We start from the raw sequence: 18524 nt of genomic DNA, 5'->3' as shown, positions 1-18524 counted from the left end.
CACCAGAATCAGTGAATATAGCATGTTTTAGCAGCCCAGTGGGAACAGTTTTGACTTTCAGTTGAGCAGTGGAGGAAGGTATGGTATTTCAGGTACTACTAATTCTTCTTTTTATCCACTGCTTTATGTCCACACAACTTTGGAAACCATGCGTTGTGACTACTGTCTTTCTTGCGAGAGGATTGAAATGAGATTCCCTTAGGAGCTTGTTAGCATTGTTCTTTAATTGCTGGGAGAGGTTTGAGCAATGCCAAGGCTCCCTTCCCCAGGCTTAGTATGCTGCCTTTATAGCACTACCAGGGACCTGCTACCCTAAGGAACTGGAGACCTGAACCCTGAGTCTCCCATACTACAGACCACTGCACTAGGCCACATTCTGACTTTTTAGTAAAAATATATATGAATTCTACATATTTTTTTATGTTCCATAGAATTCAATACGCCACAATCTCTCTCTGAATCGTTATTTCATCAAAGTACCACGTTCCCAGGAAGAACCAGGCAAAGGCTCATTCTGGAGGATAGACCCTGCCTCTGAAAGCAAATTAATAGAGCAGGCTTTTAGGAAAAGGCGGCCTAGGGGAGTACCTTGCTTTAGAACCCCTCTGGGACCACTCTCTTCTAGGTAAGGAAAAACAGATGAACAAAAAGACATTTAATTTTCAGAAGTTTACCTTAAATGTTAAATTTCCTGCTGGAAGTAAGAGAGAACAGTACTTTAAATAGTAATATGTTGGTACGGTAAGACTGAATTATAATTCTATAACAGAACCAAAAACAATGGCTGTTTTTAACCTTCAGGCTCGTACAAACTAGATAGTTTTGTATACAGTACTAAAATCACAAGTTTAGTTATTTAATTTAAAACACCAGTAAAAGATTGTCCTCATGCACGAGGTTTGTTTTCTATTGCTTTTTTTAGTGCTAATGTACTGGCTCAGTTTACTTAAGTAATTGTTAGCTTGTTAACATATGAAGGGCTTTCTGTACTTTAGTGTTACACAATTACAATTTTAATTGCTAACTTTATCCCTCCCATGCCTTTAAAAATTGTGTTTCGTTTGATAATGTTTTACTAGTATTCTTAATGGTGAAATATACAGACTTAATTACTAGCTATGTAATGATTGTGTCCCCTTTCTGCTGCTGCTGGCTTCCTTTGACTTACCCTTAGATAGAGCCGCTCATTATTCTGCCCCCCTAGAAAAAACATTTGTACTGTTGCATGGATTGCTTGAAAACACTCCATCAGAAAATGTCCAAATGTTTCTATTACATTAACCTTAGCCAAAGCCTGCCTTTGAATTCTCCCCTTGGTTATAACAGAGGCTTTATGCAGAATCAAAATCATGGATTTGGTGGGTACTTGTTTGGTAGAAGGCAAAGGGTTCCCCCTTGTGGAAAGTAGATATATTACAATTTTTTTTAGAAGCAAGGTCACTCATCTTTCACAATTACTTAAAACATACCAGCTGCCGCTTTCATTTTCTTAAAATACAGAAGTGCCCCAGCTTCTCCTAATCATTCTGGAGTGTTATCTGCCCACTCCAGTGGCGTACAGACCCCAGAGAGTTTGTCAAGGGAAGGATCTCCAGTCCCAATGGAACCTGAGCCTAGTGCTATCCAGCCAAAATTAGCAGTAATACAAGAAGCACGATTTGCACAGAGTGCCCCAGGTGAGAATTTTTAAAATATTTTTTTGGTGTGGGGTGATGAGGGAAAATTTGTAAAATATGTTGCCTGAAACAGTCTTTGTGGAATTCACACCTAAATTAAGAAATCAGTGAATGTTTTCAGATAGATAATTAACTTTTAAGGCAAAGCATGGAGAAGTGCATAAACTCGGTGTGTGAAATATTTCCTGAAAATGGCTAATACGGTCGATACATTTCCTTCCTGGTATTTATGTAAGTTCATTCCAGCACAGATAGATGCTTGCTTTGCTGGTAAGCAGAGACTGTACTTCTATCTCAGTTAGGAAAACAGTGGCATATCAGTGACATCTCTTCTGGAAAACGATTATATCTTTTTGTGCAGCACAGATTCTCCATGTGCAGAACATGAATTTGGATAAAAAGCTCCATTAAGAATGGTTGGTGAAAACCAAAGTGATTTCCTGGATCAAGGGTTGCTATACTAAATAAATAAATGTCTTACTTATTTATAGTACACATTTGTAGCCATTTTGCTCTTACCCCCAAAGCAGAAGGCAAGAGAACCAGAATTGGGAAGGGCTAAGGAGTTGAATGGTGGGATGTTTCTTTTGTATTGATTTATCCTCCCTACTCCCCCATATTTACCTGTGTTGTATTGGTAGTTTTATTTGTATTCTAGCTATCAAGTTTCCTAATGATATCCCTTATGATACAGTGAAGGCCTGTGTAGGTCTTGTGACAAGATGCATGGAGTCAGCAACAGCAGTCCGATCATTCCAACTCTACATGCTAAAATTGTAAGGTGTAATTGTAAGGTGCAATAAGAGTCTTTATTTTCCATGTTTTAGCTCTTGTAGCAACCAGGGAAAGGGAGTAGTGAGGGTTGTTGCTTTTACAAGGCTTCAGTGTTCATTGTGTTTAAGAGGATGATTAACAAAAAACATATACATGATTCAAACTTCCAGTGTAATTTATCTTTGCCTTTTTTGATAGGATCACCTCTATCTAGCCAACCTGTTTTAATTACTGTACAACGGCAGCTACCACAAACTATTAAACCCGTCACCTACACTGTTGCAACTCCTGTGACAACATCAACATCCCAGCAGCCTGTAGTTCAGACAGTTCATGTTGTTCATCAGATACCAGCTGTGTCAGTCACAAATGTGACTGGATTAGCACCAGCAAACACTTACACGGTAGCTGGACAGGCAGTGGTTACACAAGCTGCAATGGTAACCCAGCCCAAGGTAGAACCTCAAGAGAATGGAGATCACAAGGAAGTAAAAGGTGAGAATTGGCTTAGTTCAGTAAGTCTTATATAAATGTGTCTTATTTACCTTTAATGCCTTATTTGCCTTTAAAAAATCACTTCATAGGTGCAAGTGAATTTTTTTTTTAAAACTTAGGGCTGTTAAGCGATTAAAAAAATTAATTGCACGATTAATCGCAATTGTAAACAATAATAGAATGCCATTTATTTAAATAGTTTTGGATATTTTCTACATATTCAAATATATTGATTTCAGTTATAACACAGAATACAAAGTGTACAGCACTCACTTTATATTATTTTTTTATTACAAATATTTGCACTGTAAAAAACCGAGACATAGTAATTTTCAATTCACCTAATACAAGTACTGTAGTGCAGTTTCTATAACATGAAAGTTGAACTTACAAATGTAGAATTATGTGTAAATAAATAACTGCACTCAAAAATAAAACAATGTCTACAAGTCCACTCAGTCCTACTTCTTGTTCAGCCAATTGCTCAAACAAGTTTGTTTATATTTTCAGGAGATAATGTTGCCTGCTTCTTGTTTACAATGTCACCTGAAAGTAAGAAATGGCACTGTTGTAGTCAGTGTTGCAAAATATTTATGTGCCAGACGCACTAAAGATTCACATGTCCCCTTCATGCTTCAACCACCATTGCAGAGGACATGCATCCATGCTGATGATGGGTTCTGCTCAATAATGACCCAAAACGGTGCGGACCGATGCATGTTCATTTTCATTATCTAACTCAGATGCCACTAGCAGAAGGTTGATTTTCTCTTTTGGTGGTTCGGGTTCTGTAGTTTCTGCATCAGAGTGTTGCTCTTTTAACTCTTCTGAAAGCATGTTCCACACCTCATCACTCTCAGATTTTGGTAGGCACGTCAGATTCTTAAATCTTGGGTCGAGTGCTGTAGCTATCTTTAAAAATCTCACATTGGTACCTTCTTTGGGTTTTGTCAAATCTGTAGTGAAAGTGTTTTAAAATGAACAACATGTGCTGGGTAATCAATTGAGACTGCTATAACATGAAATATATGGCAGAATGTGGGTATAAAAGAGCAGGAAACATGCAATTCTCCCCCAAGGAGTTCAGCATCATCAGCATGGAAGCATGTCCTCTGGAATGGTGGCCGAAGCATGAAGGGACATATAGATGTTTAGCATATCTGACACATGAATACCATGCAATGCTGGCTACAAAAGTGCCATGTGAACGCCTGTTCTCACTTTCAGGTGACATTGTAAATAATAAGCAGGCCGCATTATCTCCCATAAATGTAAACAAACTTGTTTGTCTGAGCTATTGGCTGAATAAGAAGTAGGACTGAGTGGACTTGCAGGCTCTAAAGTTTTACATGGTTTTGTTTTGAATGCAGTTATGTAACAAACAACAAATCTACATTTGTAAGTTGCATTTTCATGATAAAGAGATTGCACTACAGTACTTGTATAAGGTGAATTGAAAAATACTATTTCTTTTGTTTATCATTTTTACAGTGCAAATATTTGTAATAAAAAATAATAGAAAGTGAGCAGTGTACACTTTTTGTATTTAATAAATTTTGATTAGTATTCTATTGTTTAACAGTGCGGTTAAAACTGCAATTAACTGCAATTTTTTAAAATTACAATTAAGCTTTTCGAGTTAATCACGGGAGTTAACTGCGATTAATCGACAGCCCTAGTTAAAATAGAATTTTTATTCCATGCTTTTTCAGATGCTTTGAGGTTATTAGTCAGATTAATTATGTTCATTGGAGGGATAAAGTAACTAAATCACTTTTTGTTATGTTCTGTTTTAAGCTGTCTTGTCTTAACATAACATATTAAATAACTTTTGTTGTTTTCCAGTTAAAGTGGAACCTATACCTGCTATTAGCCATGCTACAATAGGAGCTGCTAGTCGTATCATTCAGACATCTCAGACCACGCCCTTACAGACAGTTACTATAGTGCAACAGGCACCTCTAGGTCAACACCAGCTACCAATAAAAACTGTAACGCAGAATGGAACGCACATAGTACCTATCACCACAGCGATACAAGGACAGGGCAACGCTGGTAAGCTTTTGATCAATATTGCCTATAGCCACAAACATTTCCAGTGTAGGAACTGCCTTCAGAATGAGCAAATTTGTACAATTTCTCAGAATGTCCATTGTAAAATCTCATTTGTACTCACACTGAAAGCAACTAGAGTTGCACATACAGTTTCCGTTTGCAAGCTGCAGCGTGTGTGTGTGTGTGTGAGAGAGAGAGAGACAGACAGACAGACATTTGGTGTTTCCTTTCACTGGTTGTTACCAGAATGGGAAGTTAATCTCTGGAATTCTTAAAGGGGCACTGTCAGGGATTACAACTCCCAAATTAAACCCAACCTAAAAATGACTTTTAAAAAAATTTTTTTTTTTTTTTTTTAGTTCTTGAAAAGCAAGGGCTGCAATAGGACTGAAATGGACAGCCAGTCCTCTGGGTGGTCAAGAACAAACTGGGTGCAAGGCTTCTTTGTGGGTCAGCTTTTTAGGTCATTCTTCTGCTCCACTTTTCCCCAAAGCTTGTGAAGAATAAAAAATATTAAAATTTACAAGAATTCTGAAGGATTCTTTTAAAGCTTCTTGCCTGTCTTAATACCCTCTGACGTCTCAATTTTTGAGTAGGCAGTCTGATTGGATGGCAGGACAAACGTACATTCATATCAAATACAGCTTTTGGTTTGGTTTGCTGATAAATCTAATTTCATGCCTATTTGTTTTGACAATTTCCCTTTGAAATAAATATGCCCAAGGTGAACTAAAAAATTATGATTTAAAAAAAATCTACAGTTGATTATTTAAAGAAGATTAATCTACATGGTTGCCAATTCTTTGCTTTCTTCTCAGTTTATACGTACTTGTTTCTTTAATTAAGTTTCCTAATTGTTCCTGGAATTTCAGATTTTACATAGGAACTTCTTTCTAAGAAATTTTCCTACTTAACTTGTTCATGTATGCTTGGAAAAGTCAAGTCCAGGCTTTTGTGAACATCCTTACTATGAGAAGAACACAAACGCAAACATAAAATGCAAAGATAGCACAGGCTATTGGGGTTGTCAGACAACAACTCCTTCCAACATAATGAGCTTCCACAAGTCAAGATACCTGGAATGCTTCAACAAAGCTATATTCCTCCATCAAGGTTTGCAGTTTGAAGTCAGTTAAGAGTTCTTGAAAATGCCATTCTTGGGTGCCTGGCTTTGTATTTCGGAACCTAATTTTAGGCTTCTATTCTTAAAAATATTGGCCTTTGTATACAAAAAAAAGTTTGCGATAACTTTATTATTATTATTGAAAATCTGAGTAACTTTTCATTGTTATCACTGAAACCATTTTGTTTTGAAATGACAAAGATTTTATGTCACTAGGAGAAGTTTTTAATAAAAATACAATTTTAGTCCCTGATGCTATAACCATTTAGATGCATGCTTAAAGGTAAGTACATGACTAGTTCCATTGAAGTCAGTGGGACAGTTCATGTGAGTAAAATTAGATGTGTATGTACAGTATTTGCAGAATCAGAACCTTAATTTTCAATATTGCATTTTTTTTTTTGCCCACAGCAGTTTTATAAAATTCAAATAGACCCCTTTCAGTTAAGGCATTTAAAAACAAAAACCACTTCATTTATAATTCATTATAAATCTAAATCTAAAATTGCCATAGCACACATTTTCAATTAGTTTTACAAAGCTTCAGCCTGATTTAATCTTTGATTTAAATAATTTAAAATTGCCTTAACTTTAATCACTCCACCCTGAATTTGCCATTCTGGAACAGACGGGTGATCCATTTATTGTCAGCATCTTTATTTTTGACAGTGCCCTGTACCAGGTGCTTCAGATAAAGCTGCAATAATCCCCTTTAATGGACAGTTCTGGAGTAACTACTCAAAAGGGAAGTTGTGTTCTTAACCCAAGTATTTGCTTATGCCCAGAAGCATGGAGGCTTATATCTCATAGATTTTCTCTTATTAACTGTAACTCGATGGTCATATCCATATGACTGTCATTTTTTGAATGCTGCCTTGTCTTCTGGCTAGTAGTTTGCACAAGTTAATACCTTTATTTTCTAAACAAAACAAAACATTTCCTGTTATCAGTTTAAATTTTTGTTTGACATTTAGTTTAATTGGATGCATCCTTTTGAATTATGGTAATAATTTGGACCATCTTCTTTATTTTTTCTGAACAATTTACTATATGCCCCCTCTTATTTGTCTCCTCAGTTAAGCAGTCCTAATCTTTTCAGTGTCTTGTATAGGAACCTTTCCATTTCTCTGTCGTAGCAGATCATCTTTGTGTCCCTTCTGTATCTGCTAAATTTTTCTGAGATGGGATGACCAGAACTAAAAGCAGTATTCAAGATGAGAATGTAACATCATTTTATATAATGGCATGATAGTATTCTCGATATGAGCAGGTATTTTATTGAAAGCTAGGTCCTTTTTATGAGTGGTTTCAATTAAAATAGAATGCTGTAATGTTTATTAGTTTAAATTATTCTGTCCAGTGTGCACCACTTTGCATATTTCCAAATTGCAATTGAACTACTATCATGGTGTCTATTTGCCTGGCTTTGATAGGTCCGTCTGAAGTTTAGTCTTTTTTTTGAGTGTCCTAAATTTTGTCATTGTGACACTTCAGTTTTCCCTTCATTTTTGCTTTTGAAAATGTTTTTGAAATTAAGTTCTTAAATCCTAGGAGTTTTTGAAAATTTTACCCCAAATCCAAAGTCACCTTTCCTCTTGTGTGTGCTAAAGCTAGTTGTTCCAAGAAGCAAGTATTTATGGAATCAAGGGATTACTTCTCTAAACAGGCTTATATGCAGGTGACTGAAGTCGCCTACTGTTGCTTGTGTTTAGAATACATTACTTTCTCCCTAGGAGCTTTTTCATGTAGAAACTGTAGAATCTTTAAAGTAAGGCTCAGACTTTTTAAACATCTGGGTTTTAAAACCGCTTTTTATGTAATGACAGTGGTCTCTTTTTTTTCTTTTTCTTTTTTTCCATCTGAAGTATCTATCTTCCTTGCTAGCTATTCAGAGGTCAGATTAGGAGTTAATCAAGTTTAAAATCAGAGTATCTATCAGAAATGCATGTTTCTATTGTTGGAATGAACAAGTAGCTTTTAATTCTTTTTAATAAAGTGTTAATGAAACCTTGTCTAGTCTCCAAACCAAATTTCCGATAGGCACTCATCCCTGTTTAATTTTCATTTTCCATTACAACCATTAATGTCTTTTCTGAATGGGTAAAAGCAAAATCAGTCTTTGAACAGTCTTTTGTTAGTTTAAATTACAGTGATGCAGGATGTTAAATTGATCTTGACTAAAATACTGATGCTGATATTCCAGATGCTGGTGATTCAGTTGCTATATACAGGAATTGATTTTACAAAACATGGTGCTGCATATATTGTCTAGCTTCCTTTTCAAGGTGATGTTGAAATTTATTTCCTTTGCCCATTAATTTATTCTGGTTGGGAGCTGGATTTTTCTGCTGCGGAAAACATTGCCCTTTGGCCAAAAATAGGATTAAGAATCTAAGAAATTTTTTTTGTTGTATATTGCCCCCATTCCTGGCCATTGGGTTCATTGATTGTTGTAGTGTAAACATCAAAGAAGAATATGAACTGTTTTCTAAAAATCTGCATTTTGTCATCTTTATAACATCATCCTTTTTCTGCAAGACATATTTACAAAGGTCAGAGGTGTATTGTGTCTATAAAATTAGAGTGGTTTGTGCACTTTTCAGTCACATTTATTCCCCCCTAACTGAAATTATATTTTCACTAGAGCTGTGAGAGTGCAGAAAGGAAGCTCCTGTATGTAGCCTGATGGTGTCCTTGTTAAATTCAAAGTTCTTGCCTATCATTTCCAAGTCCTTGGATATTTCATTGTCTAACATAATAGTATTTTAGTAGTATTTGCAGTGGATGTTATACAGTAGTACTAGGACCTGTGATTTTTTTCCTAAATGCTGACAAGTAGAGGACAACTGCTTTGGGAGAGAGCTTCTTAGGACCTTGGCTCCTCTCTGGCCACATGACTTCAGATGAGGTTTATATACTGCTCTTAGGACAGCTGGGTCTCTCTTCTATCCCTTTTATTCATATATTCCAACAGGAAATACAATATAATGTGTAACAATTAGGGGTTTCTCAAGTACACCCACCACCAACCTAAACATTAAAACTTGGGAAACGCTGGATTAGTCAAACACTCTACACAGCAACAGTTCAGCCACTTATAGAATCCCCAGTCTTCAGCAGGCCCTACTCAGTACACATACATCATGCAACAGAGCAAAATCTCCACCAAAATAACTTTGGGGCACGAACAGTCAGATATCAGCTACGCAGCTTTCAGACCACAGTAACTTATGCTGTGAACCAAAGGTGGCCTCAGGATTTGGGAGAAGTAAAGGTGACTTAAAGCTGTCTTCCCCATCTTCCCATGATACTTCGCTGAGCACAGCTCAGCCAGGTCAACAAATCTGGTCCTTTAAATCTAAAAATTGAACTAAAATACTTTGAGAGGAAAAACATTTAAAAAAAAAAAAAAAAGCACCAGATACACATTTCACTTATTCAGTATGGTGCAGAATACTTTGCTAAATTTCTTTTACGTAGCATTAACTGTTCAGTCTGCTAAACTGTAGCAATGCACTTAATCAGCTACCCCCTAATTTAGCTATACAGGACTGTGGAACTTTGCTATGTATAAGAGCCTGCTTTCAAAAAGGAATTAAGCAATATGATAGGTTTTGTTCTACAGTGCATCAGTGTTTTATTTGCTGTATACATTACACTATTGCATACAGAAACTGCCCCCATGCAACCTTAATTTAGCCCCCATATGCATTATGATACGGTCTTTAATTACATGATCACATACTACTTTTTCTACAGGACCCCTGCCTCATTCAGTGTTCACTGAATGAACAGCCACTCAATAGTTGGTTTTATCCTTCTTGTTGTGTGTGTGGTCAGCATTGCATTATTTGTACACCATTCAAACCCTGATCTCAGAACAGTGAGTTTTGTTGTTTGGTTTTGGTTTTGTAAATATTTTTCTGGAAATTCCAGATTCTGTTCATCTGGCTTACATCAGTATATTGGGGAAATCTGCAAATGGAGTGCAGAGTGAAGGTTTAAAATATAACTTCAGCATAGTATGCTAGTCCCTTGTTGCCAAAGAAAGTAACTAGATCTGAGAGCACTTCCCAGCTGTGCCAGAGACTCCATGTGTGATCATAGAATCATAGAATCATAGAATATCAGGGTTGGAAGGGACCTCAGGAGGTCATCTAGTCCAACCCCCTGCTCAAAGCAGGACCAATTCCCAACTAAATCATCCCAACCAGGGCTTTGTCAAGCCAGGCCTTAAAAACCTCCAAGGAAGGAGATTCCACCACCTCCCTAGGTAACACATTCCAGTGCTTCACCACCCTCCTAGTGAAATAGTGTTTCCTAATATCCAACCTAGACCTCCCCCACTGCAACTTGAGACCATTGCTCCTTGTTCTGTCATCTACCACCACTGTGATGCTGGGTTAAGTCACTTAATCTCTCTATGCCTTAGTTTCCTGGCCACAGAATGAAGATATTTCCTTTCTCCCACCCTTTTTCTTGACTATTTAAATGGTAAGTGCTTCAAGGGCAGGGATTCTAATGTTTGTACAATGACTAGAAGAATGTGCCCTGAATCCAGATTGAGGCCTCTAATGCGCTGCTGTCAAACAAATAATAAAGGAATTCATAATGTTCATAATGTTTAACAACAATGCTAGTTTGACTCTTGTATTATCTATTTCAAAATTAATTTGGAATCTGAAGTTTTTCATTATCTTTCTTACAGCTGCTGCAAGTCCTTTGCATATGTTAGCAACCCATGCATCCGCATCAGCATCTCTTCCAACAAAACGCCAGAATGGAGACCAGTCAGAACAACAAGAACTTAAACGTATCAAAACAGAGGATGGAGAAAGCATAGTGTTAGCTGTTAATGTGGACACCCCATCTGTTGCAGTGAGCGATCAAGGCAGCCAGAACTAGAAACTTAGTGGAGTTTTCTTTTTCTTTTTTTTTTCTTTTTTTTTTTTGAAAAAAAAAAAAAAATCAACTCCATGGTGCCAAAAGGAGACACTTAAATATAACACCTAAAACATTGGAACATGTTCTCACGCAGTGGGGAAAGGGGCCCTGTGATCAGACTTCAACTTTCAGCACTGAAAAAACAACACAGGTGGCCTTAAAACTCAGTAATTTAAAAAAAATCAAACTGCAAAACATCTTGTTCCAGAGGCTGTGACCCTGCTCCTCCCCACCCCCTACTGAACTAACTCTGTGTACACTGAGGAGAAATCCAGTGTTGGGGAGGTCTGCAGCTTTATAAAATCTTTATTGGATTATTTTAAGGACTGAGTATCTCAGTGTAACGGCAGCATGATAAGCGCTTAGTGTGAACTGGTTTCAAACGATTGTATATTCCTTAAAGGGAACAGAGGCAAGGAGCCATTTCCTACATCTTGGCAGCTAGCCTTTCATAATGACCTACCCAATGCAGTTGTTGGTAGATATGCAGTATTTTGTTGTTCACATGTGGAATTAGAAATTTTTGAGGTGTATTTTCATTTCTTTGCAAAATAATGGGGTCTTTGACATTTCAAATCACTCCATTTCTACTCCGGAAACTTTGGAATCACACAATACTTTTCATGTGAAATTTTGTTTCGTAAAAAACTGAATGTAGGGTTTTTTTTAACCAATGGAATGATTTACTTTTGTCTGTCCTGTTAAAGTTCAGATAAAGCTACTTTATTACATCTGCAAATTTTCATATTTTAGCAGTTGCCTGATAAATTTAATCAAATTTTATTACCATGTGTAGTGATCAAATGCTTCTTCGGGCTTGCATGTAACTGATTAGAAATTACAATGTAAATGAGCCGTTAACTGACGTAAAGAACTGCTATGAATTTGACCAGAGCTGCACTTACCTGTTTCTCTTTCTTGCTACCTTTTGCTGTTTGTTACTTTGTGTTGACTTTAACTGTCCCTGGCATATTTTTCCAGTCTAAAGTAAAACAAGAGTCTCGCTTAATATTGTGTATGTTTAAGATAACAGACTGTTCTTCATTTAGAAAAGATAAAATTCTTTATCACAAGTCCTTTTAAAAAGAGAGTAAAAATTATCTTGTCAGAGGTATATTCAGTATTTTTAAGCTTAAACACCCATCTGTAGAAATTAATCTGACCAGTTTATCCATAAAACTTTTGATGTCATACACTGACCCTCTGGGGTCTCCATTAAGAGTAGCTGTTGTGGTTTTCTAACAGTGGCTACCATATTATTATAATAAAAGTTTTTTTTTTTAAGTGTGTGTTCTGCGGTTGAACAGTTTAAAATGTATTGGTAATTATTCACTTTAATTGTGGTAATAGATTCCACCTTACATTTCCAAATTAAACTAAAAGTTTAGGCTGCTGTTCAGTCTTTAATTCACATAATGTCTTGTTCCTTCATACGGTGAGGTGAGTGAAGGCTGGAGAGTGGGCTTAAACTTTGAATTCCAGTTTGTTACTCTCTGTTGTTATCATGCAATTATTTATATAAGTATTTGTTTTCCATTTCAAAAAAGAAAAATCTGTATTTTCATGATGGACTGAAACGGCTTATATTTAGGCAGCTTTAGGAAACTCTATTTACCTGAAGACCAAATTGAGAAATCTGTACTGAGTATCATGTTAATCCACAAAATGGAGCTGTTACAATGTTAATGCAGATAATACATATTAAAAATTATGAAAAATACTGTACACTAGCTGAGTTTATAAGAGGCATTTTTAAAAAATCTATGATGTAAAACTCCAGAATGATATTCAGAGTGTTAATGGGAGTTTTAAAAAAATTGAAAACAATAAGCATCCCTTGATAGTAATCTGTTTTTTGTTATTGGACACTTCATACACAGCCATGTAGATTTAATTTAAAATCAAGGCAGTAGGTGGATATAAACCTACTGATTAGAACTTGGTTTATATTCAGAAGTGAGTCTGTTCACAACTAGAAATGAGTGAATGAGTGAAATCTTTTTAATAAATTGTTAAATTATTAGACTAACTTAGTGACATTTTTTTAACAGTTACTCCCAAGTGTGTTTATGAAGTGTTCACTTAGGTCTGCTGCTTGACAGTTTATACTGGCAATGCCAATATAGCTGCTAATAGCAGAGCAAGTGGTGACTTGGTCCTGAATGTTTAAGCAGAAAAAGGCTGTGCTGGCAAACTGTTCCTGATCCTACTAGTATGGAACAGATTTGGCCCTATCTCTTTTATACCCTGAAGGTTCTGCAAATGGAAATTTGTAGCAGATCTTGATTGAAACCATTTTGAGCCACATGGAGTTTGTCACAGGAAGTTGCCTTCATTAAAGGAGATAAATCCTGTGCATGAACTCCGTGAGATATATTTTTCTTTTAATGTATGGGATTCCAAGCAACCTTTAAAAATACTCAGGTAAAAAATGCATAACCTCTTCCACGGATGCAGTACAGTATTTAACTACGTAAAATTCAAACCTAAATGAATTGACAATGTCATATTAAACTACCAAAGGAACAGTTGAGTTTAAAAATAATCTATTCTACTCGCCTTAATGTCAAACACATTTGGTGGTAGAAAGCACCTAGATGATACAATGATGCATGTGGTAAGACAGGTTTGGTGAGATTCTGTATTTACAACAGTGCTTCTCTTGATATGGTACTGATGACCTTACTGAGTCAGAATAGAATCTTACAGCCACCTTGCTTTTGCTTTGACTGACCAAAAACTTCCCCAAATGTGCCATAAATGTGGGGGGTTGGCCTCCTTCTAATATTGATTGGTCTCTGATCCAATTGCCTCTATGACTGTGATGTACTGTATTACACTAACTACCTTCCCTTGGATTCCTTCCAGTGTCCATCTCTCCTTTCTAACCCTGCTTTTATGAAAAAGGCTGTGAAAGAGTCTAATATAAGCGACCCAGCTTGTAGTACTCTAAATGGGATTTAACCAAAGCATTTTATAACTTCTGCCTTACTTAGAGCTTGTTTACAATTGGCTATAAAATTGCTGATTCAAATATGGAAGATTAAAGTGTTCACTAGCACCCAGTGCTAGTGTGTGTCTTGCTCTTACGCTGACTTCCCTGTGTGATGTGACTCTTCATGGCAATGTCTCTAAAACCCCACCACTCCACTGGCACTCACTCCAGACAGCAAGACTTTAACCCAAGCCCCTGGGAGATAGGATCCTCTTTAGTCCTTGAACAAGAATATTCTCAGGCCTCTCCTCGTACTGGCCATATGATGCCAGCTCTCATCTATTGTATGGTGCTGCAAAGCCATATTCCGAGCCCAATACAACCAGAAAGGACTGCTGGTACAGTGGGACAAAACACTCATTTTTTCTAGTAAGTGAAGTTATCTGAACATTGAGCCTTCACACAGATTTTTGTCTGTTTGCCACTTTGCATAAATGCACAACAGTTTACTATTATATTACACTATTCTTGATTTTACTGATTTAGGTACAGCAGCCTATGCTAACCACAAGGATATCTGTGAAAGTGCTTGGGTGAGTAAATCCACTTTCCAGTTTAGATAACTAGACAGAAGAGAGAACAGGGATGGGAGTTTTTTCAATTTTCCTTGTTTTTGTTTGTTCCAGAGTGAAGTGGTTTAAATCACCAATTTTAATCCTGATTAAAATCAGAAAGTTGGAAATCTTGATTTAAATATCAGTTTTGTACTTTAGTTATTTTTCTAAAGAAATGTTGATTCTCATTGGATGTTAACCATTAAACGTGGATTTGCAACTAAACAGAGCCTTCACACTAAATTTGGTACTAATTTGGTCACCAAGAAGGTAAAGCATATTTATACAAATTTATGTAAGCCGTTATATAGCTTAACATACATTTATTCAGATTTTTTATTGTTCCAAAATGGTGAATGATGCATTTATTTACTGGATTAATTTTTTACTTGTAATTTGTGTCAGTCTGCAAGTGGATGGAAGTTGGAATTCAATCAAAAATGCACATAAACAGCAACTTCAAATTGTTTTTTATTAGTTAAATAAACCTACCTTAAATGTGCTGGACATAAAAGGGGAAACGGGGTTATCAAAACATCTTTTGAATTTATGTGTAGTGAGTGAGTTGAACTGATTTGTTTCTGGTCGTCATGTCCTTTAATACTATAGGACTAGTAGTTTTTATCCTCATATCTCATTTTTATTCATAGATTGGAAGAAAAAAATGAGCTTCCCTGCTGCTTTAACTTATGCTGCTTTCTTAGTTTTGAATGAACTAGTCATTGAACTGAAATGAAAACATTCTCTCTCAACCTGCAGAAGATGATACTGCTATCAAAAACCAGATTAGTGCTTCAGCAACCTGATTCCAGGTGTTCGCCAGTGTCATCCAGCAGTTTGGCTTTCTTTAATTTAGATTTCAATAGATTACAGTAAGTCTAGGCCTTAATATAAGTTGCTATAATTTAAAATTTATTTCTAAAATGTAAATCAGATTAGTATGATCTCCCCTGGTTTGTTTGTCGATGGGAAGTGCAAGGACAATATTTATTTCCTTTCATTCTTGTGCTGAAACTGTATAAAAAACAGCAGTATTCCTAGCATCATAGTTGAAGAGTGTGGGAAACCTTGTTACCTTCTCATTTTGAAAGGAGACCTATTGGAAATGAGTACCCCACTCTGAAGAAAATTTAATTCTTAATGATCCTTTTATGGTGTAATTTTTGCTGATAGCAAATGTGTAAAAATTTCACGGAAGAAATTGAATTAGGAATGCCCTGTTATTGCATTTATTGTACTGGCTAACATAATTTTTCTTTTCAGGATTTTGGACTGTCTTGTAGATGTTAGGATTGCACACAAAAGGAGGAGGTGCTGGTAATCACTATGTCCAAAGTCAAGATGGTATCAGAGCATTTCCTGTTCTCTGAAGTTGTAATGGGTATGCCATGTCTTCTGGATTAAGAGTATACATGTGCTTTTGATCAGCAATAGATTAACAGCTGTAGGTCTTGCCAACACCATGACAACCAATACATAAGCTCCTCATTAAGTCAAGAAGGCCCTCTTTATCTACAATCTATTAATATCGGCTTCATGAGCTAGCTATACCCCTGGGATAATTCTGTGCTACTGTGTGTGTGCATAATTAGTGAGTCCATAGATTTATTTTTTTGCACAGAAAAAAGCTTCTGCTGAAATGTTGCTGTAATTCTGCCTTTTTCCCCACCAGAGGGCACTGTGGTGCAAGAAGAGCAGCAGCTCCCAGAACTGCTGCGGTTCCACCGTTTGCCCACTAGAGGGTGCTGTGGGGACAGAACAAAGCTGCAGCTCCTGGCCAGTAGTGCAGGAAGAGAGAGCCTGACTTCTTCACAGTGCCTGTTAGGCCAGGTCAAGAGACGGGCTCATATGGGCTAGTGGGGAAGGACAGAGTTGGGCAGGGGCTGAATGGGAGTGGAGGTACAGGGCCAGAGTGGGGGAGGGAGGGGCAGGTCCACATGGTGATGGGGGAGGGAGGTGCAGAGTTTGAGGGACAGGGAGTGGCCGGGTAGGGGCACAGATGACACGGACAGGGGAGTGGCTGGGTGGGGGCACATGGGGATGGGGAGGGAGTACAGGGACACAGGCACGGGAGAATGCCTGGGTGGAGGCACAGAGATATGGGGATGGGGTGTCAGTGTGTGGAGGGGGACATGTTGGGCTGCAAAGGCACATGGGGGTACAGGAACACATTGGGACAGAGGCAGATGTGCCTGACTGAATGGGAGAGGTGAGGGGTCAGCCAGGGTCTGCATGGGGGAAGCTCCCTAACAATCCCTCCCTGCACTTCCAAAAAAAAAAAAAAAACCACACTATTCCATACTCTCTTTTCTCTCTTCCCGCCGCCCCCCCCCCCCCCCATTACTCAACAACCTTCCAAGTTCACACCTAGGCCTTGGCTACACTTGAGAGTTACAGCGCAATAAAGCCGCCCACCGCGCTGTAACTCATCCCCATCCACACTGGCAAGGCACTTACAGCGCTGTATCTCTGTGGCTACAGCGCTGCAGGTACTCCACCTCCCCGAGAGGATTAACAGCTGGTGCGGGGTGGCTGAGATGTGTAAACGGGGAGTAACCTTATTACGCAGTGATTGACCTCTGGAAACTCCCCATAATCCTTTTAAGTGAAGGTTCCTCTCCTTGTTTTGTTGTGATGCCTCTTTGTTTTGTTGTGAACTGCAGATGCTCCGGGAGCTGCTTATCAAAAAACCAAACACAGCTACTGTTTGCTTTGGGCTCCCTTTGGAATGCTCACAGCTAATGTTTGCTTGAAGAGAGAGGCTGCATGCGGGGGAGAGGGTCCGCGGGGGGGAGGGTCCATTTCGGGGAGCGGCTGCTTATCTGGTCTGTGAGGAAAAAAACAAAAAGCTGCTGTTTGCTTTCAGTGAGTGAGAGAGGGGTGGAGGAGGAAGGGGGGGTCGGAACTTGGGAGGCAGGGTGCTGACAGTGTCAGCACTCCAAAAATTCACACTCTCTCCCCCCACGCTCCCTGTCACACTCCACCCCACCACCCCCCTTTTGAAAAGCACATTGCAGCCACTTGAACGCTGGGATAGCTGCCCATAATGCACCGCTTCCAATGCTCCTGCAAATGTGGCCACGATAGTGCATTGGCAGCTGTCAGTGTGGACAGACTGCAGTGCTTTCCCTACTCAGCTGTACGAAGACAGTTTTAATATTCAGCGCTGTACAGCTGCAAGTGTAGCCATACCCCCAGTCTCCTTCCCAGCAATTTACTTCCCTCTCCCTCAGCTCCTCTGTTACCCCTGACTCCCCCCAAGCCTTTGCACTGCTTCTGAGGGGTGTGGGAAATATGGTTCTGTATTGTAGTTTAAATGAATTACTCAGAGTTCTGTATTAATATGCCGAGTAAGGAATCTATTTGTCAAAAAACATTTCCTGAATCTTTTCTGTTGTCTGTATTGTTACAGATATACTTGCTGACAGGTATCTTGAAATAAATGACCAAAATAATTGAAACTGATGTGATTATATTGTTGTTTGGACAAATAAAATATGCAGAATTTTTAATTATTTGGCACAGAATTCCACCAGGAGTATAGCTACTTTTAACTAAGACAACATGCTCTACCATCTTTTAAAGATTAAATGCTATTTAGATCTATTAGTTATGGTAAAGTAACCTCAAACCTTTCAAAATCTTAAATTTAAACCTTGGATTTTTAACCTGTATTGAGTAGACTTATTAACTGGTAATGGAAAGGTGTGAGTTTGTTGGACACTTGATTACTTCATATCCTGGCCCCTATTACTAATGTCAAGATATACCACATCATCTGCTTCCCCCCTATCCACAAGGCTTGTTACTCTGTCAAAGAAAGCTATTCAGGTGGTTTGAAATGATTTCTTCTTGACAAATCCATGCTGACTGTTACTTATCACCTTCTAAGTACAGTATTTGCAAAT

At 37.9% G+C, this 18524-nt stretch overlaps 1 protein-coding gene across 1 annotated transcript in view; it reads left to right on the top strand.

Annotated features, from left to right (window-relative positions):
• FOXK2 (forkhead box K2) overlaps nucleotides 1–14156 on the top strand; it is a 61706-nt gene extending 47550 nt beyond the window's left edge. Inside the window, exons 5-9 of the mRNA XM_024101751.3 lie at nucleotides 432–625; nucleotides 1501–1676; nucleotides 2649–2945; nucleotides 4791–5000; nucleotides 10832–14156. Of these exons, the coding sequence (XP_023957519.2) occupies nucleotides 432–625; nucleotides 1501–1676; nucleotides 2649–2945; nucleotides 4791–5000; nucleotides 10832–11028 (1074 nt within the window). The 3' untranslated portion in view covers nucleotides 11029–14156. The remainder of the gene's footprint in view (nucleotides 1–431; nucleotides 626–1500; nucleotides 1677–2648; nucleotides 2946–4790; nucleotides 5001–10831) is intronic.
• Nucleotides 14157–18524: the final 4368 nt, after the last annotated feature.

Source organism: Chrysemys picta, chromosome 12 (genome assembly GCF_011386835.1).
Source record: "Chrysemys picta bellii isolate R12L10 chromosome 12, ASM1138683v2, whole genome shotgun sequence".
Classification (NCBI taxonomy): domain Eukaryota; kingdom Metazoa; phylum Chordata; order Testudines; family Emydidae; genus Chrysemys; species Chrysemys picta.
Note: the sequence above shows the minus strand (reverse complement) of the source record. Positions and strands in the feature narration are given on the sequence as shown.